Source organism: Gymnoscopelus microlampas, assembly GCF_963454915.1.
Source record: "Gymnoscopelus microlampas genome assembly, chromosome: 22".
Lineage (NCBI taxonomy): Eukaryota > Metazoa > Chordata > Actinopteri > Myctophiformes > Myctophidae > Gymnoscopelus > Gymnoscopelus microlampas.
In genome coordinates this window covers 29,650,471-29,678,018 of record NC_139959.1, presented here as the reverse complement: position 1 = coordinate 29,678,018, position 27,548 = coordinate 29,650,471, and the positions used below count along the sequence as shown (strand labels likewise).

Sequence of the window (27,548 nt, the reverse complement as noted above, 5' to 3'; positions counted from 1 at the left end):
GGCTACACCATGTAAATTTGATATTTTTGAAAATATAATAATGGTAATAGGTAGTTTAAATTTATCAAAGCTGCTTCTTTTATTTCTCAGGAGCTTGCCCAGTGAAATCCTCAGTATTAATTTAACTCGGAGCGTATTTAAATTCAATCTGGGAAAGCATCTGTGTCATTTTAAGATCTATTTGGCTATTCAAAAATAGCAGATATACAAGCTCATAGTGCGGCACTATGAGCTTGTAGATCTGCTATTTTTGTAAATGTAAATAATTAAAGTAGCTAATCTTCATAAAACATTTTTTAAAGTGATATACTGTAGATAGCAGTGACTGAGATGTAGTGGAGTAGAAAGTTCTGGAAATTGGAAATACTCTAGTAAAGTAAAACTACATCAAATCTGTACTTAGGTACAGTACTTGAGTAAATGTAATTAGTTACTTTACACCACTGTTCTATAAATGTAATTATTTAACCACCCACACACATTACCAGGTATTGTTTAACTTCAAATTTAATTATTCTACTTAAAATGGTTTATAATAATTATAATAATAATAATAATTATTATTATTATTACCCTTATTATTATTATTGTTACAAATTACATTGTTTGTTTTCTGAGACAAGACAACAGATTGAAAAACAATGCTGTATAACTGAATGCGTGTGAGCGCGCATGTGCGTCCGCAACTGGTTCCTGCCCACCTCAAGTCACCATTTGACCAATCTTGCCCGGACACCAAAATGAGTTTGACACCCCTGCTTTATATGGTCAGACACAATCAGATAACCATCTGATTACTCAGACACCTTTTAATGCAAAGTGTCAGCTCTGTCTTATATAGTGACAACAAGGACTGTGATTTTAGTGTTATGTGTACGCGCACTGGCTTCTAACGCTGATATATTAGAATAGACGGATTAGATTATTAAATGCATAAAATATGATTTCGGGGGAAACTGATCAGCCATTTTAGAGTAGATTGATGTCTAAACCTTTGACTCCTTCCGCTCTCCTGCAGCACCAAGGGCCCTTCAATTGCTTACGAACGCAGCTTCAGATGGAAGCTTGCCCATTTCCGATACTTGTGCCAGGTAATTGTCTGTCTTTATCTAATTTTCTCCCCATCTCTCTCTCTCTCTCTCTCTCTCTCTCTCTCTCCACTTCGCTGTCCTTGTGACTTTTCTGCTCTTGGCATCTTAGACAAACCTCCTCTGTCTCATCAAGGTTTACAAGCTAATCATGTTAAATGTCTCATCTGACACATGCTCTTTGTCTTTCTGTCTTTGCAGTCCAATGCACTCCCCAGCCATGTGAAGATCAACGTCTCCAGACAAACACTGTTTGAAGACTCCTTCCAGCAGGTGAGAGAGTGTTCATTTACATGTTACAGTATGTGACATGTGCCCAGATAGCATCTGGAATAGGATTTTTTTATTGACATATTTATACATGTTATCAAAATGTGTTAAGGCTGGAACCCTTGCAGGGTGGGGGGATTGCAAAGGCGTACACCTTTGAAATCTCAACGTTTTTTTGTGAATGGCAACAAATCTGCTGCCTTGTGCACTGAATAAATGTTAGTGTGGTTGTGCAGGGAAACGATTAAGGTCATTGTAACGACAAGTTGACAGAACACAGGCGGGATATGGCTCCGTTTGAAGAGCGATTTGCAGAAGTGGTTTGGTAGTATCACCAGACTTGAAAACATAAGAACAGCAAGGTCATCATTAAAGTATATTTGATAGTTATGAGAACATCCACACATGATGCCCCTGCATCACAGTATGTTGCCAGTTTAAGTTCCTGCCCATGTTGGTTTCAGTAATCGTATTTCAATCTGTCCACAATGTTTCTCAGGTGCGTTTACACCTGGATTTTTATGTGAAGTGCAATCATATTGCTATATATTATGATCACCCAAGATGTATTTTAATGGCAGGTGTAAATTGCCTCTCAACCACTATCCTCCTCTCACTAAACATTTTGACTCCTTGCGTGCACACACAGAGACACAGAGACACACACACACACACACACACACACACACACACACACACACACACACACACACACACACACACACACACACACACACACACACACACACACACACACTGTACAGTACATATCTTCTATGTATGCTAATTATGTGTGTGTATGTGTTCAGATTATGGCCCTGAAGCCTTACGACTTGAGGAGGAGGCTCTATGTCATCTTCAGAGGGGAAGAGGGACTCGACTATGGTGGACTAGCCAGGTAACATAGACTTGCACGCGCACACACAGTATGAAACATGTGTACTTGATGTACCACTGAATCCCCCTATCCTTCCCTCCCCTTTCCATGTCTTTCTCTCGCTCTCTCACACTGTTTCCCTTTCCCTCTCTCTACTTCTCCCTCTCTCTCTCTCTGTCTCTCTCTAGGGAGTGGTTCTTCTTGCTGTCTCATGAGGTGTTGAACCCCATGTACTGTCTGTTTGAGTACGCTGGCAAGAGTAACTACTGTCTGCAGATCAACCCCGCCTCCACCATCAACCCTGACCACCTCTCCTACTTCTGTTTCATAGGACGCTTCATCGCCATGGCGAGTGCACACACACACACACACACACACACACACACACACACACACACACACACACACACACACACACACACACACACACACACTTAAGCCATCACTTGAATATAATATGGTACAGTAAATTATTATTATTTTCCTCTCAGACTAACATTACTTGCTGTCTCTTTCGCTCTCTCTCTATATCACTCTCTCCCGTGTGCAGGCGCTGTTCCACGGCAAGTTCATCGACACGGGCTTTTCGCTGCCTTTCTACAAACGCATGCTCAATAAGAAGCTAATCCTCAAAGACCTGGAGTCCATTGACCCAGAGTTCTACAACTCACTCATCTGGATCAGGTATTGAGACCGCTGACTGCTAGTGACACGGCTAAATCACTGCTGTTAAATGCACGTTTAAGGTTGATGTTTTTCATGCTGCAGTTCCGTTCCTTTGGCCTGGTTTAGATATCTATGAATGAAGACATTACAGATATCAAAATTCAATGGTCATTACCGGCAGCAGGGTATTGTAATAATCAGTCCTGTCTGTGTGTTTGTCTGTTATCTTCAGCAACAAGGTTTTGATGTAGAAGGAAAAAGGAGGGGACCTAGTATAAACCGTTGCAGGGCTCCTGTCAACAAAGTATATATATGTGGTTAAAAAAAAGATTTTCTTGAAACATTCAAGGAACATTCCCAGGGTAACCCTCCAGTTTATTGACTTCTGGTGAATGTCAATCCCACAGCTGACCCGAACCATGTTATTGCCTTTGAGAATTTTGTTTATTTCAGTCCCTCATATAGAAACTATATTTACCTGATATTAATATAATTTTTGCTGTAAAGCAGTTACTGCACATGACACACAATATTGGAAATGACATAATGTGCTGCTGCACCATGCCGGGTTTTCATCTCCTTCCAGATAAATAAATGTTATACAAACTTACACACAGTCATGGTAGTACAGTACTGAACACAAGTTACCAACTTGTCACGATGCGACACATTGTGAGCTTGGCTATTTTCACTGAATACGTGTGCCTTGAGATTTTAACTTGCCCGTCGTGTGCAACTTGGGAACTGTTAGATTTATTACTGAACCTTAACTCCATAAAAGTAAATCTAGATAAGGTTAAGGTACCTGGTTCAGTGGTTCCATAGTGTGAGGAGTCACCCCTTGAAAGAATTGCTACACAGGTGATTACAATTGTAAGAATCAAAATGGTTTATTATCCTTAAACTAAGTTTACAATTATTGATGAGCCTATTAAACAATCAGAAATGAATTGTCATATACAGAAATAAAAGATACAATACCACTCAAATAACAGCGCGCTGGATACAAAAATCTCTCCCTAATCACAGAGTAATGATGCTCCAGACAGGGCGATATTTCTGCACTCAAGCATCCTTTCCCTAGCCCAGCGTTACATCATAAAAACATTATCAATTAGATCTTGATGTTGGCTTCAGAGGACGAGGCTTCCTGCTGTTCTCACGCTGACTCCACACCTTCCCCGTCACAGGCCTCTGGACTGCTCACCTCCCTTCGATGGCCCTACACTCCCTTACCTTTGATTGCGATAAGCGTCTATGAACCCTTTGTCTATTATAATTTGGCCAAGGTATATGGCATTTTTAGTTTTCTATTTCCTGGCTGGGAACTAACTCTCTGACTTCTGCTGTGTAATTTTATGTCATTTTGATATCCATATTAAAGCTTTTAGTATATTACCATAAGAGTATTACAACAAGAATATACAATTGTTATGACCTAATATTACTTTTGAGGCATCCCTAGTGCCTGTATTTTCAGTGAAACATTCCTTTCAAAAGGGAGTGAATGAGAGAGAGAGAGAGGGCCTCTCACCTATCATGCTTTGATAAACACAGTTTCTTTGAATACTAAGGTTACATTGACACAGTTATACTAAAACTTAACATTTTTAGTCATACTAATGATTAAAGGCATTGTAGGGAGTTCAGACATAATCAAAGAAAAAAACTGTTGTCAAACACCGCCCCTCCAGCAGTTCTTTTCCCCGACCACCAGGGGGTGACGCAGGGGGGACTTTTTAAATGAGTCATGCCCAAAATAGGTTGCCTTATGCGGATACAATTCGCGGAAATGCCCGACCCTACGGTTCTCTGAATTTATATTTTTAAATAGGCTCTTTCATGATAAATTGACCACATATATGAAGCTAAACAACTAAATTCTATCCAAACGATTTTTTAAAAGTAAATTATGTGCCTCAAAAAAGAAGTTTGAGAGCGTTTTAAAACCGAAAGTAAAAAGTTGATACGGGCACGGACGCGCACGGACACGCACATGCGTGCGTTAATTTACGACCCGGACATAAACAACATGAACATAAACAGAAGGGAAAATACGGATTTCAGACAGAGGACTGTGTTTCAATGAAGGAAAACACCCCAGCATCATTATATAGTGGCTGATAGAGGGGAGAAAATGCAAAAAATATATATATACATATTTTTTAAATGTAGGCTTAATGTTCCCTACAATGCCTTTAAGATATACGGTGTGTATATATACAGTACACAGTATAATAGTCTATATATCACTGTGTGGCTTAAGTGATTAGAATAGCTGAACTTAAAGCAGTTATGTGTTTAAACAGCAGGATATAAACAGGAGCCACTATGTGCCCCCCTTTTTACTCTTCTAAATTCCTCCATTTATGCAGTTTTCTACAGACACATTCATTATACTTCTAGACTTTTCCTAACAGAACAAAAAGCTTGAAAACCTCTGATCTATAAGTATAATCTCCTATGTCTTACAGGGACAACAACATTGAGGAGTGCGGTCTAGAGATGTTCTTCTCTGTGGACATGGAGATCCTTGGGAAGCTCTCGTCCCATGACCTGAAACCTGATGGCGCCGACCTCCTGGTCACAGAGGAGAATAAAGAGGAGTACATCAGGTACAACAAGCAGACATCACCAAATCCACCAGGTCACCAGTCAGAAGGGGATTTGTTTAGCTGAGGGGACACTGTGTACTATGTAACATAATGAAAGGTAGACGAGGATTAGGCATGTAGAGGTTAGGTTTAGGGGTTAACCCATTCAATCCGGGAACGCTTCTCTGTCATTTTAGATTTATTTGGCTATTTTTGAAAAATCTTGAAGATTTGTGCAAATCTTTATTTTTCAAAGCGAACATTTGTAAAATATTTTGTTCCAGGGACCCCCAGAAGCAAAGATTTGAGTTACAAATGTTCTCTTTAAAAACAAATATATATTCAACATATACATACATTTTCACGATTTCTTTCAAAAATAGCAGATCTACAATGTATATCTGCTATTTTTGAATAGCCAAAGAAATCTGAAAATGACACAGATGCCTTAATGGGTTAAGGTCAGAGTTACCGTAATTCTGATTTATACTTAGCTGCACGTTGGTGTCGCACAGTGATGATCTACAAGTTTACAACGCGACATGTGTGTGCTTGTAGAGTGGCTCTATTTGGTGCCTGACATCAGTGACGCTACTGAGTATAACTCAGGTTTTACGGTTAAGGTTACAAAGGGCTTTTATAAAATTGCCATACTATCATCTGTATGTCCTCACAATAGTAATACAAATGTGTGTGTGTCTGTTTGCAGTCTGATGGCAGAATGGAGGTTCTCCCGTGGAGTGGAAGGTCAGACCAAAGCCTTCCTGGATGGCTTCAACGAGGTGGTTCCTCTGCAGTGGCTCCAGTACTTTGATGAGAAGGAGCTTGAGGTGAGACCAACAAACTCTTCTTTCGTCACTGTCGAGCTGAAACCTCCCATCTCCATATTCTAACCTTTTCTGTTTTTTTCCCCGTAAATGAATGCCTTACTTGATCATGCAGCATCACACAAAAGCATCAAAAGTAGCAGATCTACAAGCTCGCAACGTGGCGCGAAGCGACGTGCTTTGATTTATAGCTGTAAGGATGTTGTGAACTGTTGTGAAGTTTGAGTCCTTTACTTTAAAATCCCAACCCCTCGACCCCTTTAACCCCCCTGATGCCACATAATTTCCCTTAATATTTTTAATCTTCTTTATTTGTCTTTTAAACCACTTTTTTTCAACCAGGCGTCCCTATTTTGGGTATGTCATTATAAGGCAACATTTTTAGAAAAATAAAACAAGCCAGCAGATATGAACGATTAATCATGCATCCCTACTTTACTGGTGTCAAATTGTTTGAAATGATTGTTTGCCAGTGTCTTTTCATCCGTAGTGTGAAGTCGTTTTTTGCTGGGTGACGTGCTGACAATGCATTTTCATTGTAGCTCACAGCTTCTTTGAGTTATTACTCCATAAATCACTTTCAATGGAGTACTTGAATTGTTTCCAAGCTGACCTACATTTCTGGCTTAGCTGCTTTTACTGGCGACCTTAGCTGAACTTTCCTCAGGAAAGCCCACTTTTTATGATTTATACAGTTCTTAACATCTTTAGTGACTTGCTGTGGCTTGTTGTTTGGGGTAATGTTTTATTACCTGTGGGAATATTGCAGCATTCACACAAACATAATAGTATGTAGCCCATTAATGACCTCAGTATAGTAGTTGTGATGTCTGATAGAGAATATTCCAGTGTGAACATCAATTGCATGCTTTAAGAGTTTCTATGGTGTCAGAGGTCCATGCATACAGTACCTCAACACTCGATTACAGTTTACTGCAGTGGTTCTCAAACGTTTTGATTTCAAGGACCCCCATTTTGGCACGCATTAGGCCACGGACGCCTATAACTCTGAGAGTGTACAAACGGTCCATTTTGTTCCATTTGCACACTTTCAGATTGACAGACCATTATGAGTCCATTTGGCTTCTGACTATCAATAATTTAGCTGAAGACCCCCGGGATGATTGAGTACTTTCTACTTTTGGTACTTTAAGTACATTTTAATACCAATACTTTTGTACTTTCACTCAAGTAACTTTTGCTAATTTCTACATTGCAGTATGATACTTTTACTTTAAGTAAAACATTTGAGTACTTTTTCCACCACTGCGTGTGTATGTGTGTGTGTTCTCCAGGTGATGCTGTGTGGCATGCAGGAGGTAGACCTACAGGACTGGCAGAGGAACACAGTGTACCGCCACTACACCAGAAACAGCAAACAGATCATCTGGTTCTGGCAGGTACTACTGACACACACACACACACACACACACACTAGGGCTTTAGATATATGGTTCCTGTCGGGCAGAAACCTCTTATCTCCTTAACTTTTTGTGTTTTTTTATCGGAAATGAATGCCCTACTTGATCATACTTTAGCGTCTCACACAAGCATCAAAAGTAGCAGATCTGCAAGCTCGAAACACGGCGCGAAGCGACGCGTTTCGAGCTTGCAGATCTGCTACTTTTGATATTTAAAAAAAAATAAAAATCCTGAAAAGTCAGTTTTGGACATATGTTCCCACCCTTTTTGCCACCTTACTGATGCCGTTGCCTTGACTGTGATGTCTCTCCATCATGCTGTATCTACAGTACCTTTTTACCCCCCCCCCTTGCCCTGTAAGTTGTTTTTAACTGCTGTACTGTCTTTGGCGCCTGAATTTCCCCCGGCGGGATCAATAAAGGTCTTATCGTATCTTATCCAACTCTGAGAGTGTCCAAATGGAACCGTGTGTACATTCTCTTACTTATAGATTAGATTAGATGAACTTCGTTTCAAGACACAACAGGTCCATATAAAAACAGAGATACAAACCAGACAATTATAGCAACACAGAGAGAGCCTGAAGTACCAGACTGATTTCACTCCATTAAGCCCAGATCAGTTAAAAACATATAAACGTTGCCGCCAGTGTTTCCAGAAGCACGAGGAATACCTTGTACCCATGTGTGATCCCTACACATTCTTAACACATTCTTTGACTCTAGACATCAGTCTACACATACATCTGTAGATAAGACTCCTCAATACAGCTTTAAAGATGGGTACATTACTAGTATTCCCAAATATTTCATCTTGGGAGTTTCAGCAGTATTCAAAATGCATCATTATATGCCACCTGAAGTTTCTTTTTCATTTTTGCATTACTATAACGGCACCACAAGTGGGCTGTATATAGTGCAGTACAATTTTAAAAGGTCTATTACAGACCTGTTAACGGTCATTTGGTTTCTAATGATGAATCATTTAGCTGGGAGCCCCCAGGAAACCCACGTTGACAACCAACGAAAGATTCCTTTTATCCTAATTATGGTGCTAAAGAACATAAATTTAGTGTGTGTGTGTTGTGTCTGTCTCCCTCTGCAGCTGGTGAAGGAAGTGGACAACGAGGTTCGATTGCGGCTCATGCAGTTCGTCACAGGGACCTGCAGGCTGCCACTAGGGGGCTTCGCTGAGCTCATGGGTTAGTAGTGCACACAGCCTCACACACATTTAACATGCCCAAGCTTGGGAAATTCAACAACAAGTGTTTCAGGATACAGATCACGGATACAGGAAGCATCATCTCTTCCAAATGTTACTTACTTATCCCCATAGGCTCTATGCACAGCAGCCATATTATCACTTCCTTCACAGGTGTTACCAATGATGCTAATAAAGGCTCTGTTCCATTTAGTCTAGCACAGTGGTTTCCACGACCCCCATAACTCTGAGAGTGTACAAATGGAACCAAATGGACCCGTAAGGGTCCATTTGGTTACACACCTGTTAGGGCAGGTTACACACCTGCAAGGGGCCATTTGGAAGCCCATGAGGGTCCCTGGACCCCAACTGTAGACCCACTGGTGTAACAGAGTGTTTCCAGTGGGCCAACATGCACAATATCAGCACCCTGACTCTGTTTGACCAGAATGGAACAGAGCCTTCATTAGTATCATTGGTAACACCTGTGAATGTCTTCATAATATGGCTGCTGTGAATAGAGCCTATTACGCTGGCTGGCGCATAGGGCAGCAACAAAGTCTCTCCACTTCCATCTGTCTTTGGCCATCTTCTCTATGGTCCCCCAGCTCTGATGGTGTTGCTGGAGTTTTTTCTCTTCTTCCATATGTGGCGACTGCCAATTATCACAGACACTGAATAGAATTTAGCCAATGCCTTAGCTCTTGGCTTGGGCATTCCTGCAATCTGCAGGCCTCTCACAACTAATTTATTGACATTACAGAGGCTTCCAAATATGAACACAAGCAGTTAACATTTGTAACCAAGCTGTATAATGGCATCCTTAAGACGTTGGTACTTTAGCACCATGGTAAGGAATGCCTCTTCCAGACTTTGGTCGAATGCACATCCCACTTCCAAAATGGTCACTTCTCTACTGTCCTCCTCAACAACAGCATCTGGTGTATTAGCTGTAACATCTGAAAAGGCATCATTTTCATTATTGCACAGTTTGAACATGGCAGTTGAAATACATTTTGGCAGATGATGAAATATACGAACTGTATGTCTTTAACTAATAGATAGACATTTCTGTCAGGACGGACGCTTTTAAAAAGTGTTTCCTGGGGGCACCGATAGCCGAGGGTTTAGAAAAATTACCTATTTGGGGCATGTCTTTATAGGCATTATATACTTTTTTTTCACAAATTGTCAAAAAATAGCGAAAATACACATCACATCACAACGTGTTGTGAACTTGTGATCGTTTATTTTCACTATGAATGCAGGTGTGCCTTCTGGTTTTGATTTGCCCATTGGTGTGAAAATCACTTCCCTAGGACATAATGAAGTGGATCTAGGAGGATTTTGTTTGTTATCCCAAGCAATTTGACAATATTTTATAAGGATTTTACTATCTTTCACCTTATCTTTTAACGTTTTTCCTGTTGTCTGGATATTAGGGAGTAACGGGCCACAGAAGTTCTGCATTGAGAAGGTGGGGAAGGACACCTGGCTTCCTAGAAGCCACACATGGTGAGTGGACTGCTGTAGTCATCACGTGCTTGGCTCCTATAGGGGCCGAGCCGTCTATTCTGTATGTGTCTGTGTGTCCATGGCTAATCTCTTGTTTTGTTATATTTGAGTGGACGTCCACACCAAGCACTCTGTAACGATAATTATTTGAGCATCTAAACGACTGATGTCGTTAAGTTGTGGTGTTGAGTAGGAACAATTTTTAAAATTATATATTTTTTATAGTTATAGTGCTTGGTGTGGAAGGCACATTAGTCTTTACAAATTGCTCTTCATTGTTTCTTACTGGCTACTGTAGCTATAGTTCTAGGTAATAGCTGTAACTATAAACTTCAAGTAATGTTCTTTCACGCTAACCTGCCCCTTCTCTCTGCCTGTTACAGCTTCAACCGGCTGGACTTGCCCCCTTACAAAAGCTTCGACCAGCTAAAAGAGAAACTATTGTTTGCCATCGACGAAACGGAAGGATTTGGCCAAGAGTAGAAAGGAGACAGAGAGAGGAAGGAGTCCTTCGTCTCTCTACCTACTGCTGTTTATCCAGCCAAGGAAAAAAAAAAGAAAAAGGAAAAAAAAAAAATTTGCACAGATAACTACCAATTTACATAAGCTATTTTGTCATTTTAAACCAAATCTTAATTCTTAGTGTCATTTTTGCAGTATCCCTGCCCCAGCTCCTCTCTACCAACAGTGCTTAAATTTTATTTTTGAACCCCACCGTAAAATATGCAAACATTTCAAAGCGAAGGTAAATCACGGATGCTGATTGCCCCGCCCCCCCCCTCTCTCTGTCCCGGCTGGGCTTTTAAAAGGAGACTGAAAGCATCGTAGAGACAATTTGATAGTCCAAGTGATAACCTCTTCTATGGCTCTAGTTCTATAGAGCTTTTAAAGGGTGATTGTAGTATCAGGGTCCGGTGCCTGACTTTTTTTCCCCCTCTTGATTTTAAATTGTTTTTCTCATCATTTCTTATGCTTTTTGTTGGACCCGTAGCTGTTGTTGCGTCTGTTGCTGCGCACTTGCATGGCTGCCTCTGGAGAAGAGAATACCGTCAACCCCCCACCCACACCCCCCTCCCAAACAGACAGACACACACGCACACACACAATGCACAAACTTCCTGTGTAGAATGGTGGACTGCTGTTGTATCCACATCTTGCCACACACACACACACACACACACACACACACACACACACACACACACACACACACACACACACACACACACACACACACAGTTTGTAGACTGCTATCCCTCTGTCAGTATTGTAACATTTCTGTCATCGTTCATATTATTATCATCATCATCATCAACAAAGCCCAGTATTTGACCAGCCTGCCCTCTTCTCCATCTTCTTTAACTACTGCACAAAGATGAGAGGTGGAAAAGGGGCCTATTGTGTGTGTTCCCCCCCCACCCCAGTGTTCATCCAATGACACGATGGACAACCCTCGCCTCACCTAAGAGCTATTGTGGACAAAATGGACACTGGCCTTCATTTAGTAAAGAAAGGCTTCTCCTCTTCAGCCTGTCAATTTTTGGGCAACAATCAAGTGGACATGAGGAATCAACAAAGTCCTCATTTGCCGCTTGGATGCTATGTTTTGGGGTGCAGTGATTGGCGTATATGGGCACTTTTTCACTGCATGGTACAGACGCCACTCTACTCACTTTAACCTCCGTGAAGTGGGATAGGTCCCTCTCAATGTAGCTGTTCATTGTAGCAACGTCCAACCCTCTGCGTAATAAAATAAAAAGTCAACTGTCTTTAGTTCTTCAACTTATTTTTTTTTATATTAAGAGGGACAAATACCTGAAATGGCTGTGTATTTCACTACTAACACAGTTATCGTACACGCTAGGAAATCCATAAAACAGCAACTGTCAAAATGCAGATACTGTATATAGGTTAACTTTAAAACGCAGGTATATAGGTAAACTTAGTTACTAATGTTAGCTACAGGTTGGCAGATTGATGCCCGACAATGAAGAATGGTCAATATGAAGATTGTCTAAAATCTGTGTTCACAAAGGTGACTGATCCAATTCAGACCAGAGTTAAGACCATTTGTCTGCAGTGTTGGAAGCTCGACAGAGATGATACCAAGAAAGTGCTGCTACTGTCGGTAGGTTGCACAATGGAAAAAGAAAGAACGTGAGTTAAGTTGTGCCAGTACTGTACCATGCACTGGAAAAGTGCAATGTGTGTGGGGTCAGTGGCTCAGCCATGTAGGCTGAGAAACACCATGTTTATCTGTGAGACATGCGGGCACGTTCCAGCCCATCTATATTGCAGCCAGCCACATGCCACAATCACAAAACTCAAAACAAGGCATTTGTGATGAGCTTGCGGCTGGCAAACGAAATACACGCCATGGTACCTGTATAAATCCTGGGCATGTATTCATTTTGTATTAGTCGCCAGTTGTGAGCTTCCTGTTGAAAACAGTTCTTCGGTGGAAAGAAACATACCCAAAGCTTAGGATTCTGTGGCATACATACACTGCTGTTACCTCTAGTCACTCTCTCTCTCTCTTCCACACATTTTAGGTTCCATGATAACTGTCCACTGTCTGCGGTGGTGTGCGGCTGTAGCCACTTTGTTTTAACAGTGTTGCTCAATAAGGATGTACAATATTTGGACAGGGAATTTTCCCAGACAACTGAGGACAAAGCAAAACGTACATCATTATTTGCACCAGTGGTGTTCAATTCTGTGCCGTGGAGGTCAGAGGATATTGGATTTCATTCCAACCCAACATAAGCTGATTTCAATGCATTCAGACCTTTGTGGCACATGAATGAGTACCCTTTGTATGGATGGACTATACATATAAAAAAACATTTTAGTAATGAGAGACAAATATCTTTCATTCTGTATTTTATTTGTGTCATTTAAAGCTACATTGTGAAACAATTTTGATAGTAACAGGGCCTGCACACAAAATACAGCATTTATAAAGTAAGGCTTAATTTAGGCTGGAGAGACGGTAAACACAACAGCTTGTTCTTGTAAGTCCCTTTCTTGATCGGTAGGGGGCAGCATAGCGCACAATGCAGCTTTGGAAAAAAAAAATGCAATCTTCATGTGATTCTGTCAAGCGACTGGTGTGCAGTATGTGTGTGTATGTATGACTTCTTAGAACGCTGCCTAAACATGCTCTTTAATGTAGTAGTACATAAAACCCATCTCACCACAAAGTAGGTGGGTAAGAAGACCTGAATAAATCAGCTTAGATCAACTTGAAGAGTGTGACCCTAGTGTAGCAAGTGATGAACGGACCACAGTGATGTCCTCCATGGATAACCTACCGTACTCAAAATACACCAATGTCATCATTTGCCTATCTTGCAGTATTTTCGAGCACTTGGAACCCACAATTTCAGTATAATTAAACTCTTGTCCTATAGAGCAGTGGTTCTCAAACTGTGGGCCGGGACTGCTTTTGGGGGGGGGGGTCCCCAGATGACCAACATGAGAGAACATTACTGCATCAAAAGTAATCAACAAACTATACTATAAGAACTGGTCAAACATTGGCCAAATCGTCCAATAATATAAGAGGCAACATTCTTTTAAATAGCAGATCTACAAGCTCACGACACCTCGCAACGAGCTTGTAGTTTGGATATTTTCACAATATTTATCTGTGGTCAAAGTCAAACTAAATTTAATTCTTCAACTCCTACAATTCCAAGTGCTTGTCAGGGTTTGGGTCCCCAGTTCAAGATTATTTGGGGGGGGGGGGGGGGGGGGGGCGGCCTGAAAAGGTTGAGAACCACTGCATTAGAGCAACAGCTTGATTTATACTTAGTTGCATGCCCGCTTGTAGATCTGCTATTTTCGGTGCGTCACACCGGCATGCAAACATGTATAAATTATAAGCATACAGTGGAGGATTGCTAAAATAGTTGTAAAATGTTGGCTGATAGTTTATCAAACAGCACAGTGATAGCCATCTAGCCTCACAAATCGGACCTTTGCTTTTGAAATCCTTAAGCAATCGTTTAAGAGTTCTGGGAATTAATATGGGTTTAAATCAAAAACCTGTTTGAACATTCTTGTTTTCTCCTTTTTTCTGCAAGAGAAATTTTAAGGCACTAGATATACAATTAAAGAAAACTGTTTCTGATATTGAATAACACGAATGCACAGGCACAACAATAATTCTGTTGTAAACTTTTCAGGCAAATAACAGTAAATACTGGTTTGCTTGATAAATCCACCAGGCGTTTTGACCCCTAAAAGCTCGACTCAGTGTGACTGCATTATGGCTGAACTAGAACATGCCTTCTGAAGCCATAGTGCTTCACCTCGTTTCTCTTCTCTAAAATAAAATGATAATCTGCCTATTTAATTTATTAAGTCTATGTTCAATCATGTCACTTTCTTGTTTTCTCGTTTGAGAAGTACATAAGCCTTATGCCTGATTTATACTTAGTTGTGTGGTGGTAAATACATTTTCAGTGTGCGATGCCCGCGCGCAACTAAATATAACTCAGGCTTTAGTTTCATTACATTTTGCATGTAGAAGTCAGAGCTGAGTAGCAGAAAATGTATCTTATAAACACAAATCTCCTGTGATGGACAATGTAGTGTGCCACGGGCCAAATGGAAACATCTGTGGAAGCTCTTCCACAGTGTGCCTCCTCTGGGCAGCTCAAGGCCTTTTCTTGCTGCCAGAGTAGTGGAAACATGCCAACCTTGAAAATGCAATGCTTTTGCTTTAGATTGTCCTGTTATTTTATTTATTTTTATGCACCCTAGTTACTTGCTGTTTCTTTTTCCTTTGGTGCATCAGGTAACAGACCTTCACTCTCAAAGTCTTTTTCTTTTGTATTTCAACCAACAACTCTGATGCTTATACTTTCATTTTGCAATCCAAAACCAAGTGTGTGTGTGTGTGTGTGTGTGGGGGGAGGGGCTATAGCAGAGCATTCTTTCCTCGTGTAACTGTTGGATACTTGCACCCCAAAATCCGGAATGGTTGTTTGGATGTATTTTGGATGTGTTAAGACCACTGAAGGGTGGTCTATCTCGACAATTGAGAGGACTAGTCGAGATGCCCATTGTGTATATAACATCTATTCACCTGTCCCTGTCGACATGTAATATGGGACGACAAGAAAATAAAATGTACTCTTGTATGAAAGGCCAACAGAGCCTCCTCTAGAGAAAAGTACAAAACTGCATAACATGCTTTCCTTTTGAACAAAAGAAAAAGAAATCCATAATCAAAGAACTCAGTGTATATGCATATTCATTGTATAAGAAAAATTAAATACCTATTCTAATTAAATACACAGACACTGTTCCATTGTTGGAAATCTGTGATGCCTTTGTTCTTATCAAAAAGAGGCCACGTTCCGGGTTGCCTTCAGCGCTGCCAACTGCAACAGTAGATTTAACAGTACCTGAATAGGTACATGACACAAACAAGATTCATGATGATATATCAATCTGTGATTATACTGTGATATGAGATTTTGATGGCTGCACTTTAGGCAATCTGGAACGGGTCTGAACTGTAACATATCGCGTGTAGATACACACTGTAACTGTACAGAATGCCCCTTTACTGGAGACTGTGTATAGAGATAAGAATCATTTTTAATCTCCTGACCTGTTTTAATGAAGAGACAGATGGATTTATGAGAAAACAAAATGGATGAAATAAACCCCACCAACCCCTGCCTTCCATGCTTTTCTGTTGTGAGAGTGACAGGGAATAAGATGCATTCTGCTCAGGATTCAGACAAAAAAATAAATGTTGGCTATTTTTATTCTGTTCATAAAGAAAAAAGATACCGTTATTTTCTCTTGTTTTATTTTGTTTTGGTTGGATCTTGCCTGTGGAAAGAACCATATTTAATAAATGTATCTGACCATCTTTACAGCAGTTTGGACTTCATACAAATAAAGAATCCTCAGTGTACAATTGTTAAATCATAACTGCATTTCAACAATCATAACTTCATTTGTGGTTTGTGCCCCAGAGGACAAGTCATCATAACCCCATCTCTAGACAAAAGTACAAAAATACAATTCATTTATTTTATGATTATTGAGGGAAATACTAGGCGGCATTTTCTTCCATTGCCTCCCATGTCATCATGAATCAGAACATCTTATGGGGTAGTGATACCCCATAAAAAAACTCATTTCCCAGGCCAGCTACTGTCAGTGAAACTTCTAGCAAGAAGGAAGCCTTAATTCATGTTTTTTAGGGTCTCTAAATCTTCATACTTGAATAAAATGACTCATCTTTTCACCCTACCACATGAATATATAATTTGGACGGTTAAATCATGTTTCAATACACTGTATATATTAGGTATAGTTAGCAAGCTATATCTTCTCTCACAGAGAGGAGTGTCCACCGTGTGTGTGTGTGTGTGTGTGTGCGTGTGCGTGTGTGTGTGCGTGTGCCCCCACATATGCTTGGATAAGAAGGATTAGAGGATAAGAATATGGGTCATTTCTTTGTGTAAGGCCAGAAACAGGCTACTGATTGAATACATTTCATTAGGAATAGTTCATTACAGTACTACAAGAATCCCATCCGTCATTGTGGTAGTGTCCTCTCATCCTAGCTTCTTCAGAAGATCAACCGCTTCTTTATGGACCTGTAGAGGAACAAGAAGCAAGTGGATTGGGGGTTTAGAATGAGATTTTTGACTGGAAACAATCCAACAAACACTCCACAAGAAAGAGGCGTTTCTTTGCCAAAAAAAAGGGGCATGCCCTTCAAATGTGGAGTGTTTCACTATTTATTTAGCCTGCAAAAAAAATAATTTTCTGCTAAATGGGTGCTTCCCAAGTTCCCCTGCTCTGGCAAAAATAAAAGATTGATGGAAATGTCCATCACATGCTTGCATGGTGATGACCCCTGCTTAAACCCCATATACCTATATCCGTTTCTTTTCCCCCTCAACACCAAAATAGACGATCTACAAGCTCACAACGTGACAGGTTGTGAGCTTGTAGATCTGCTATTTTTGCTGAATGTTTGCTCCGAGAATACAGACGCTAGGTTTCCTGTGGTTAAATAAATAATAGCTTCTAGTTAGCTACCAAAAGGTTGGTATTGCTGCTTGTTACCTCTTTGTCTTCCTCTGTGTGCGGAGGGTACTTTGTTGCCTTGGTCAGCCATAATAAGGCACTCTCCTTGTCATTCATGGCCATGTAAGTCCTCCCCAGCATTAGAAGGTTTTTACTGTAGAAGTTAGGGTCAACTGGAAAAGCCAAAATAAAGACAAACCTGTTTCTGAAAGCCTTGTGACACTTTTACACAATGCAATGACTTATGTTGCAGTAAAGCACAAGATAACAGGCTGTGTAAATGCTCATTGTAAAGTGTTCCTTGTGACACCACAACGAGCCTGCAATGTGTTACCTTCCTCAGCTTTCAGGAAGAATGCCAAAGCCTGAGGGAAGCAGAAAGAATAAGTAAGTGGTTGATTTGTAAATACGGAGAATTGTCCTCAAAAGTTGTAAACCAGTTGAGTGAATAGTAAGTGATGATAGACATCATGGGAGTTTGAGGCTGCTTTACTGAGCTCCTTTGAGCCACACGGTTCTCTGTAAGGACAAACACACTGTCCACTGAGTGGTCTTCACCTCTTCATATGTGGATGTAGGAGGTGATGCGAAGATCACAGCTGCCACCTTGCGCTGGTACCACGGCAACTCTGCAAAAGCGAAGCACCTAGGAAAGAGTAGATGGATAAGATCAAAACACCTCAAAAACAACTAGCTTGATTACCATGGAATTTGCTGTGTGTGCCACTGCCTTCATGCTCCTCAGACTAGAGACAGAGTCGACACACACTCGTAGCTTCCTATTTATTATTTTATTATTTACGACAGAACTAAAAACATATATGTTTTTTTTTAAGCAACAACATAGCCGACAGTTTTTAGTTCTCAGTCCTAAATACATACAGGAACTGTATAACTAAACTACGAGTATGAAACTTTGAGCGATGACTCTCTTGTTTTCACTGTTTACTGTAGTTGGCTACTGTAGTAGTTTACGACAGGTCAGTGTTGCCTCTCTTTTAACTCTTTTGCCTCTCTTCTTCCTCTAATGCAACCATTAGCCCCAAATTACCCATTGCACACACACTATCTCAAAATCTAATGGGCGGATTGACATGACATTTTGGTAGCCCCCCATGGCCTTTCCCCTTTACGGCACAGGTTTTCAAATTAAGGACCGCCAGGGGGGCTAATTGGAAAGGAGAGGGGAACAATAAACAATAAATAATAATAACCACGTTCAGTCTGGCATACCAATTTTGGGCATGTCATTATTGTCAAAAGAATCCAGAGCAAAATTTGCTCACGACAGTGAGCTTGTAGATGGGTTCAAAGTTTGCTTTAACATTTTAGCTGAAACGGTTTTAAGCCTGTTGAACCTGTTTATTTTAACTGATTTTTTTGTTCTTGACACTCTTGCATTTTTACAGGATATTGTGTAACTCTGTTATAGTGTGACAGTAGATATTAGTCTATTAGTCAGTTTGAATTGTTTGTGCTTATTATAACACTATTCATGCCAGGTCACTCTTGGAAATCTTTTAATCTCAACGAGACTTTCACCTGTTTAAATGAAGGATAATCATGGGCTTTCAGACTCTTAGTCCTGTTTTTCATAATTACATGTTTGCACTAATGTGTTTCAATTGGATACATTTTGCACATATAAATACACACACACACACACACACACACACACACACACACACACACACACACACACACACACACACACACACACACACACACACACACACACACACACACACACACACACACACACACACACACACACACACACACACAGGGTTAAATGATAGACTCACCAGTGACCCAAGATGTGGATTGAGGTAGCATCTTTGTGGTTCAGCTCTACGGCTCTCTGTGGAAAAATGTCAGTGTTTGTGTCAGATTTCTGCTGAATGTGCCACTTTGTTTCTGTGATATGAACCAAACACAGGAGGAGCGCACACTGGTACAACAGAGAGAAGGATGATTTGATTGAAACCAACGTTTCGACAGTATCGTCTTCTTCAGGGTTTCCCGAACCCTCAAACCCTGAAGAAGACGATACTGTCGAAACGTTGGTTTCAATAACATTATTTTGCATCGTGGCAACGAGTAGTGAGTCCTTCTCTCTGTTGTAATTGTGATATGAACCAAAACAGGATTTACCTCCAAATGTTCCCTGATGATGTACGAGTTTCCTATTTTCACCTTTACACCCTCGTAGTCGCCAACATCACTGAGACATATCGCGTACCACTATACGTGCATAGGAGGAGAAAGAGAGAGGTTCTGAAAGATTACAATAAGTATGATATAAAACCACATGAACCCTAGCATCCCTATTCTGTGGCGAACATTCCGCAAAAATAGCTGATCTATAAGCTCACAACGCATCGCAGCGCAAGTGAGCTTGTAGATCAGCTATTTTTTTCGGTGAAGAGACTTGTCATAGAGGGAAAAGGGAGGGAACCCCTGGGGTCTATACTCGATGAAGTATAAAGCGTTAAGTGGTTAATGTCCGATTGGCTGAATGGCAAGGAAAATGCTTTCTTTTGTCATTTAATATTTAACAGAAATGATGGTATTATGGTATAGCATGGGGACAGTCCTACTTTGTGTGCTGCGAAGCAGGCTTCATCCTTCTCCAGGGCCTTCTTGACATATTCAAAGGCCTCGTATCTCAGCAGCTTCTTCTGGTCAGCGGCCACGTTTGACATTTGGGACAGGTCACGAGATGCCCGCGCCAAACGCCACAGGAACTCTGCATTTTCACTGGACGGACACACACACACACACACACACACACACACAGACACACACAGACACACACACACACGCACACGCACAATATGGTATGAGTGTAGGTACAGTACAGGATTTATGTAGTATAAACCTTACATATATATATAGATGGGGCTCTATTTTTGGCACCTCTAAACCCGCACCCGCTGCCCACTAGCCGTGCTATTTGAACTTTTTCAAATAGTAAGAAGTTTAGGGATAAGGGGTAAGACGGCATCTAGCAACTCATAATGTAATAACGGCTCATAATGTAATAACGGTTCATACTGTAATAAACTAAATGTAATGAAAGCTCATACTGTAATAATCATCTCAAAATGTAATAAAATCATGAGCGCATAACATAATAATGGATTTTTGTATAATGTAAACTAATATGTTGCATTAAGAACCTTGCGTACGCACTCACATAGTAATAGAAGTTGATGATGTAATAACACACAGGTGAACTGAACAGACAATCAACAATGGGATAGGCTGAGGGACTAAGAGGACACAGGAGGAGAACATGACTAAACAACAGGGAGGTGAGACAAGACAGGTAACAATAACTAAGCAGAACAGGAAACAAGACTACAAAATAAGGTACAGAACATCAGCAGGGCAACAACAACAGAGTAACAGAATAACAATACTACATACAGAACAGAACAAAGGCCTAATAAGTCCAAGACCTTATAAGGGCAGGAAGGTCTAAATAATAAAGTCAGAGTGCGCGGCCCAAGGAGCGGACCGTGACAGAGTGTGTGTGTGTGTGTGTGTGTGTGTGTGTGTGTGTGTGTGTGTGTGTGTGTGTGTGTGTGTGTGTGTGTGTGTGTGTGTGTGTGTGTGTGTTTTACATCCATACGTATGAAATGTCAGCCTTTGGTGGAACGTATTATGGCCTTGGGATATAACACCCAGGGCATGTGTGAGTACACATGCCCTGGGTGTTTATCTATGAAAACACACGCAGTCACACACACACACACATGCACACACACACACACACACACAAACACACACAGGGAAAATTATATTCTGATGAATACGTAAGGTTCTTAATGCAACATATTATTACATTATGCAAAAATCTGTTGTTATGTTATGCGCTCATGATTTGATTACATTATGAGCTTATAATTACATTATGAGCTTTTATTACATTTAGTTTACTACATTATGAACGGTTATTACATTATGAGCCGTTATTACAGTTTGAGTTGCTACAGTGCGCACAAGATAGGGCCCCTATAGGCTCTAACCCTAACCCAGTTTTCAATGGTAGCTTTATTTTTCTGATAGTGTAATATCCCAAACTAACTGTGATGTAATTAGACAGAAATTGTGTGTGTGTGTGTGTGTGTGTGTGTGTGTGTGTGTGTGTGTGTGTGTGTGTGTGTGTGTGTGTGTGTGTGTGTGTGTGTGTGTGTGTGTGTGTGTGTGTGTGTGTGTGTGTGTGTGTGTGTGTGTAACACTGAGCTATGAAGGAAGGAATTTTTCCAGCACAATAGACCTACTCATCATAGTGGCTTACTGGAGTGGATTATTTGAGCCTTTGTGTGACTGAGTTGGCCTGGTATATACAGACAGATGACAAATTAAGGGAAAAAACGGATTAAATTAGCGAAGAAACATAACAAATGCAGATGCTTCTAGAATCTATACAGATATACTGCATGATACAATTAACATCCTATCATGTTTTGGGGCATGTTACGCATGAATAAAAATGCTGAGATGGATGGCAAGAGAAAAAGATCTAAGTGACTTCGAAAAGGCAGACATGATCAGATGAATCAAGCCTCTCCACTTGCTTCTACCATATAATGTAGCCCTACTTCTACACACACACACACACACACACACACACACACACACACACACACACACACAATTTTTATTTGGATCTGCATAAAAAGCGCAATACATGATAGATCCAAACATTGATCAGAAGAAGGTCACATTATACGGGCAAACCACATACAACTGCTGCACACGCTTAACACACAGAGGAAAAAAGATAACGAATTGATGACATACTATATACAGAAATTCAACAGTTGTGTTTTTTTTTGCCACTCAAGGGTAAATGAAACATCGCCTTCTCCAGATAGACAGACTGCCCATAATAGCTGAGACAGAACAGTATTTAGCCAACTTTTTTGCATTTGTCTTTTGCAATCCTCCTAATTGCATGCCACGGAGTGGATGCTGTGGACGTGGACGTGGCCCAGACTCCCAAACACAAGGACAATAAGTTGACAGTTATATCCCAAGGCCATAATACGTTCCACCAAAGGCTGATATTTCATACGTATGGATGTAAAACACCAAACGCCATTGCCCTTATATGGTCGTGGACACTTTAGGCCTGTTCTGTAGGCCTGTCACGGTCCGCTCCTCGGGCCGCGCACTCTGACTTTATTATTTAGACCTTCCTGCCTTTATAAGGTCTTGGACTTATTAGTTGTTGCCCTGCTGATGTTCTGTACCTCATTTTGTAGTCTTGTTTCCTGTTCTGCTTAGTTATTGTTACCTGTCTTGTCTCACCTCCCTGTTGTTTAGTCATGTTCTCCTCCTGTGTCCTCTTAGTCCCTCAGCTTATCCCAGTGTTGATTGTCTGTTCAGTTCACCTGTGTCTTATTATTTCCATGTCTATTTAAGCCCTGTGTTTGCACCTTGTCCTTGCTTGTTCATTGTCTCTTGTTGCGTGTAGTTAGATATTGTGTTCAGTTCCCTGTTTGTGCTCCTGTCTTTAGTTAATAAACCCGTTAAACCGACCTGTTGGCCTCTGTCTCTCTCTGCACTTGGGTCCTACAATCCTGCCCTGACTCAAACCATGACACACGCGCATAACTTACTACTTGTTTATTATTTTAGGTGAGAACCTTCTATAAGCCCTATAAGGGCTTCCTTTCTCACCTGCACTTATTTCTGTGTTTTTTTAATAATGTTAAAATGTGAATAAATAAATCAAAGACTGTTAGCAAGATGTTATAGTAGGGTTTCAGCCAACGCATAAACCCCTCATTACAAAGACGAATGCACATTATTGAGTTCAGTGCAAATACCATAGACCATAAATAAGTCCCATATGCATGTACTGTGTATATGCAGGCACAGGAATGGGGTGTTTAACCTATGGCACAATGGACCTAAATTACACAATATAAGTAAGAACACACACTTCAGAATAGCATTTGATGAAGTAATACGTATTACCAGAGGTTCGGGCCACTACGCACCCTCACACCTACGTCGCACCGTCAATCCAACTGATATGCCCATATATTGAGATCCCTGATGTAATCAGTATATGCCCATACATGGTGAAGCCCCCCTTTGTGCCCATATATGGAGTTGACCGATTTGTTTGCGCCTGATGTCATGACGACACATTGGGGTTAGACAACACACTCCATATTTGGGCATAGCTGCATTGGGAACTCCTTATATGGTTATGGCTGAGTCATGGTGACATGAGTGTGACAACGTAGTGATATGAATATCAACCATGAATAGGCATACCTGTATATAAAAACATGGTTTTGAGGAATCAATGAACTGAAAGTAAGAGTGACGAATGACAAAAAAGATGGTGGTCCTTTAACAGAAGAAATTATAAGGCAGTAAGGAACCTGGCTTAAATAAGGGAGAAACTATGTGGTAATAGTGTGACAAAGTGATACTCTTACCTGTCTTTGTACTGTATCAGAAGCTGATAGAGTTTCTCTGTCTCTGCGCAGCTGTACAGATAGTCCGCCTGCTCCAAAACCTCCTCTGCTCACATGCAAAATACAATACCAAGCTTAGGTTTCACATTTTTAAAAAGGCAAAACCTGCTGCATGACATCTCACTGTGCAGACAGCAATAGGCTCTATGCACAGCAGCCATTTTGGAGAAAAATTGGGCCTCTTCTGACTTCCTTCACAGGTGTTACCAATGATACTAATGAAGGCTCTGTTCCATTCTGGTCAGACAGAGTCAGGGTGTTGATATTGTGCATGTTGGCTTACTGGAAATACTAGTGGGTCTCAAAGTGTGGTCCAGGGACCCTCATGGTTCCTTGAGAGGGTGTAACTCTGAGAGTGTACAAATGGAACCAAATGGACCCGGGAGGGTCCATTTGGTTCCATTTGTACACTCTCAGAGTTATGGGGGTCCTTGAAATTAAAAAGTTTGAGAACCACTGTGCTACACTAAATGGAACAGAGCCTTCATTAGTGTCATTGGTAACACCTGTGAAGGAAGCAAGGAAGGGGCCCAATTTCTGTCCAAATATGGCTGCTGTGCCAATTGGCATAGCTTACCTTTTTCTAATGCAAGGACCACAGATGTACCACCGTGTACCTTCTGGTGAGCCTCAAACCCCAGATAAGAGAGCGTAGGTAGGCTCAGTAAGAATGCAGCTCGCCCACCCTGCGTAGGTGAGTGCAGGACAGAGAGATGGTCATAATCACATCACACACACTCTACTCTACTGTGGGAATGATACAATGTACATTGTACTGTATCCGACATGTTATTTCCCCAGCGCCCCAACCTCCCACCCCCCCATCAAGGTCATAACAACAAGACAAAAGAAAAACAGTAAAGTAAAGACAAAAATAAAACAAAACAGCAAAAAAATAAGTAAATAGACAAATAGTAAAACATTTTAAAAAAGAGTAATAAAAAAGAAACAGACAAACGGACAGACAAACCAAACAGTATAATGTTTGTACATCAGAACGTACTGTAATTTTCAGGTTAAGTTATATAAACAACTCTTGACCTATTCCACCATTAAGTTCACAAGTGTATGCTTTCAGCAAACTCTATGAAAGGGGTCCAGGTTTTAATGTATCTATCTTTAGAGCCACTGCGATCGTTGTCCTCTTTTGACCCCATAAGGCCATAGACCTACCTAAAATAAACTGGCCTGGTGCCTTGATCCAGAGTTACCTATAGCCGGAAAAACTGGCCTGGTGCCTTGATCCAGAGTTACCTATGATAGGTAACTCTGGATCAAGGCCTATGAGTTACCTATGATAGGTAACTCTGGATCAAGGCCTATGAGTTACCTATGATAGGTAACTCTGGATCAAGGCACCAGGGCAGTTTTTTTTATCAGAGCCCATGGTTTAGACCACGGACCCCCATCTAAAAATATTTTGTGCCAGGGACCTCAGTAAGAGATTTGTGTTGTTAATTTCTTTTTTTAAATACATATTCTACATTGTTCATGTTTTTTCAAGATTTTTAGAAAATAGCAGATCTATAAGCTCTGAACATGTCACATCGCTGCGTTGAGAAGTTGTAGATCGGATATTTGAATTTCAAATAGCCAATGTATTCACTATAGGTTTAAAGTGGTTAAACTGATTTTGATGCTCTATTAACTCATTTAGCTGCGGACCCCCCTGGACCCCCCCACTTTGAGAAACACTGTGCTGTAGCCTGCTTGACTAGGAGGACAAGGCAAGGCCATAGGTAACTCTGGATCAAGGCACCGGGCCAGTTCTTTTATCAGAGCCCATTTAGACTTCGGAATTTGATTGTGTTATTTACTAGTGTTATTTATTGTTATTAGGCTTTCTTCCAGACCAATGATAGCAATGATCACAGTCACAGATGATGGCATATAATAGGGGTCGGCAACCTTTTTGATATGAAGTGGCAAGTTTTCATTGTCCTGATAGTCAGTGACAGTGTGCCATATGACACCACATCAAAATGAAATATGTCCAACTGATTTTAATTGTCCATAGGCTATATGTAACAACCTTTATTGTTTTCTTCTTTAGAAATATTTTCTTTCACATCAGAGCTATTAGAGGTTTAGAGCAATAACCCCACCTATCTCTCAGACTCCCTCCCCAGTCAGAGTTGGGAGTTTGAATGTATGTAGAAATAATGTGCAGGGTGTAATTTGTACATAGATGCGAGAGGACTTATTTTAACTGAATAAACGTTTCTTTAATATTACATTTTAAAAGAAAAAACCTCTCTCTCACACTTATGCCAGATCACCCTGTGCCAATGTTGGCACCCATGCTTCAGGTTGCCTACCCCTGGCATATAATATCAAACAGACTGCACACATCAAATAAACATTGCATTCATCAAATCATATACTATAAAAAATGCCTAAAAATAAAACACAAAAATCAGTCACAAAATAATAAAGGTTGTAAGACTACCTTAAAGCATCTTAAGGTAATTAACACTGCTACAGAGCCCTCCCTGGCTGTAACAATACCCCACTGCACTTTAACCTACATACCGGTAGCCTACTAAACTGCATCATCAAAGTAAATGTTTAAGAATATTTCCAAACGCCCCCCCAAGCAGCTAATATTACCCCTGTGCAGTCAGCCAATAAAGGAAGATAGGAAATAATTAAACCATCATGACAGCAGGTGAATTAGGGAAAAAAATAGATTGTTTTAGAATCATATTTAATTGCACTTACCATAAGAGTAGCTGTGATCTTCTTCAAAGCTCTCCAGTGATGCAGATTGTTCCATTTAAGCCAGTTTGTTTGGCTGACATTCAGTGAGACCAAAGATCTGGCAACAGCAGCACTTCTACAGAGAGCTGCAGCAGCCATCCTGTCTAATGAGTGTCAACAATGTACTACTACTGTCTGCAGAACTGAGACAAACAGGTAGACTGTGTTATCAACATGTTGGTGAGGCGTTCAAGAGCTCAATGAACTCAGAACGTTGAGAAACGGCAATAGCAAATAGAAAGGTACTCTATTTTTTTTTTACTTAAGTAAAAGTATCAATACTGCAATGTAGACATACTCTCTTACAAGTAGAAGTCAGGAATTCTAAATTGACTTAAAAAGTACAAAAGTATTGGTATCAAAATGTACTTACAAAAAGTAGAAAATATTCATTATGCTGAATGTCCCATTTCACAAGTTTTCAAATGTCTAAAAAAATTCTAAAAATCTTTTGAAAATAGATCTACAAGCTCACAATGCGTCACGATGCGACGCATTGTGAGCTTGCAGATCTGCTATTTTCAAATTGAAGTGGTTAGTGTATGTTTTGTAATAATCAAAATCTACAAAGTAACTAGTTACTAAAGTTTTCAAATAATTGTAGTGGAGTAAAAGTACAATATTTGTCTCTGAGGTGTAGTGGAGTAGAAGTAAAATTGGAAATACTCCAGTAAATTAAAAGTACCTCAAAATTGTACTTATTCGTACGGTACTTGAGTACATTTAATCAGTTACTTTCCACCACTGATTACTTTGTT

The 27,548-nt window shown here is 40.4% G+C and overlaps 2 protein-coding genes across 4 annotated transcripts in view; one reads left to right on the top strand and one right to left on the bottom strand.

The window, feature by feature from the left end:
- Positions 1–16,354, top strand: part of wwp1 (WW domain containing E3 ubiquitin protein ligase 1) — a 61,515-nt gene extending 45,161 nt beyond the window's left edge. For both annotated transcript variants that reach the window (XM_084048004.1, XM_084048003.1), the window contains exons 15-25: positions 1,019–1,091; positions 1,290–1,361; positions 2,168–2,256; positions 2,424–2,583; positions 2,786–2,919; positions 5,376–5,516; positions 6,205–6,325; positions 7,618–7,722; positions 8,849–8,945; positions 10,387–10,459; positions 10,843–16,354. In XM_084048004.1, coding sequence (XP_083904130.1) covers positions 1,019–1,091; positions 1,290–1,361; positions 2,168–2,256; positions 2,424–2,583; positions 2,786–2,919; positions 5,376–5,516; positions 6,205–6,325; positions 7,618–7,722; positions 8,849–8,945; positions 10,387–10,459; positions 10,843–10,942 — 1,165 coding nt within the window. In that variant the 3' untranslated portion in view covers positions 10,943–16,354. The remainder of the gene's footprint in view (positions 1–1,018; positions 1,092–1,289; positions 1,362–2,167; positions 2,257–2,423; positions 2,584–2,785; positions 2,920–5,375; positions 5,517–6,204; positions 6,326–7,617; positions 7,723–8,848; positions 8,946–10,386; positions 10,460–10,842) is intronic.
- A 118-nt stretch (positions 16,355–16,472) lies between these two features.
- On the bottom strand, positions 16,473–26,944 carry rmdn1 (regulator of microtubule dynamics 1). 2 transcript variants are annotated; one of them, XR_014600055.1, is made up of 11 exons: positions 26,752–26,944; positions 24,608–24,716; positions 23,992–24,076; positions 20,125–20,284; positions 19,679–19,768; positions 19,330–19,385; positions 18,083–18,170; positions 17,859–17,889; positions 17,564–17,697; positions 16,709–17,088; positions 16,473–16,562 (listed from the first exon to the last, which is right to left on the bottom strand). XR_014600055.1 is itself a non-coding variant. In XM_084048005.1 (10 exons), the coding sequence occupies exons 1-10, from the start codon at positions 26,887–26,889 to the stop codon at positions 17,047–17,049; spliced, it is 933 nt and encodes a 310-aa protein (XP_083904131.1). In that variant the 5' UTR covers positions 26,890–26,944; the 3' UTR covers positions 16,494–17,046. The 2 variants fall into 2 exon arrangements, 1 of the variants encoding a protein (XP_083904131.1); XM_084048005.1 differs by having other exon boundaries at positions 16,494–17,088.
- Between the last annotated feature and the right edge of the window lie 604 nt (positions 26,945–27,548).

Coding starts and splice junctions, on each gene's coding strand:
- rmdn1 (XM_084048005.1), bottom strand. CDS start 26,889: ATGGCTGCTGCAGCTCTCTGTAGAAGTGCTGCTGTTGCCAGATCTTTG. Junction 18,171..19,329: donor ATCCACATCTTGGGTCACTG/GTGAGTCTATCA, acceptor ACTCTTTCCTAG/GTGCTTCGCTTTTGCAGAGT. Junction 17,089..17,563: donor ACACAGAGGAAGACAAAGAG/GTAACAAGCAGC, acceptor GTTCCTCTACAG/GTCCATAAAGAAGCGGTTGA.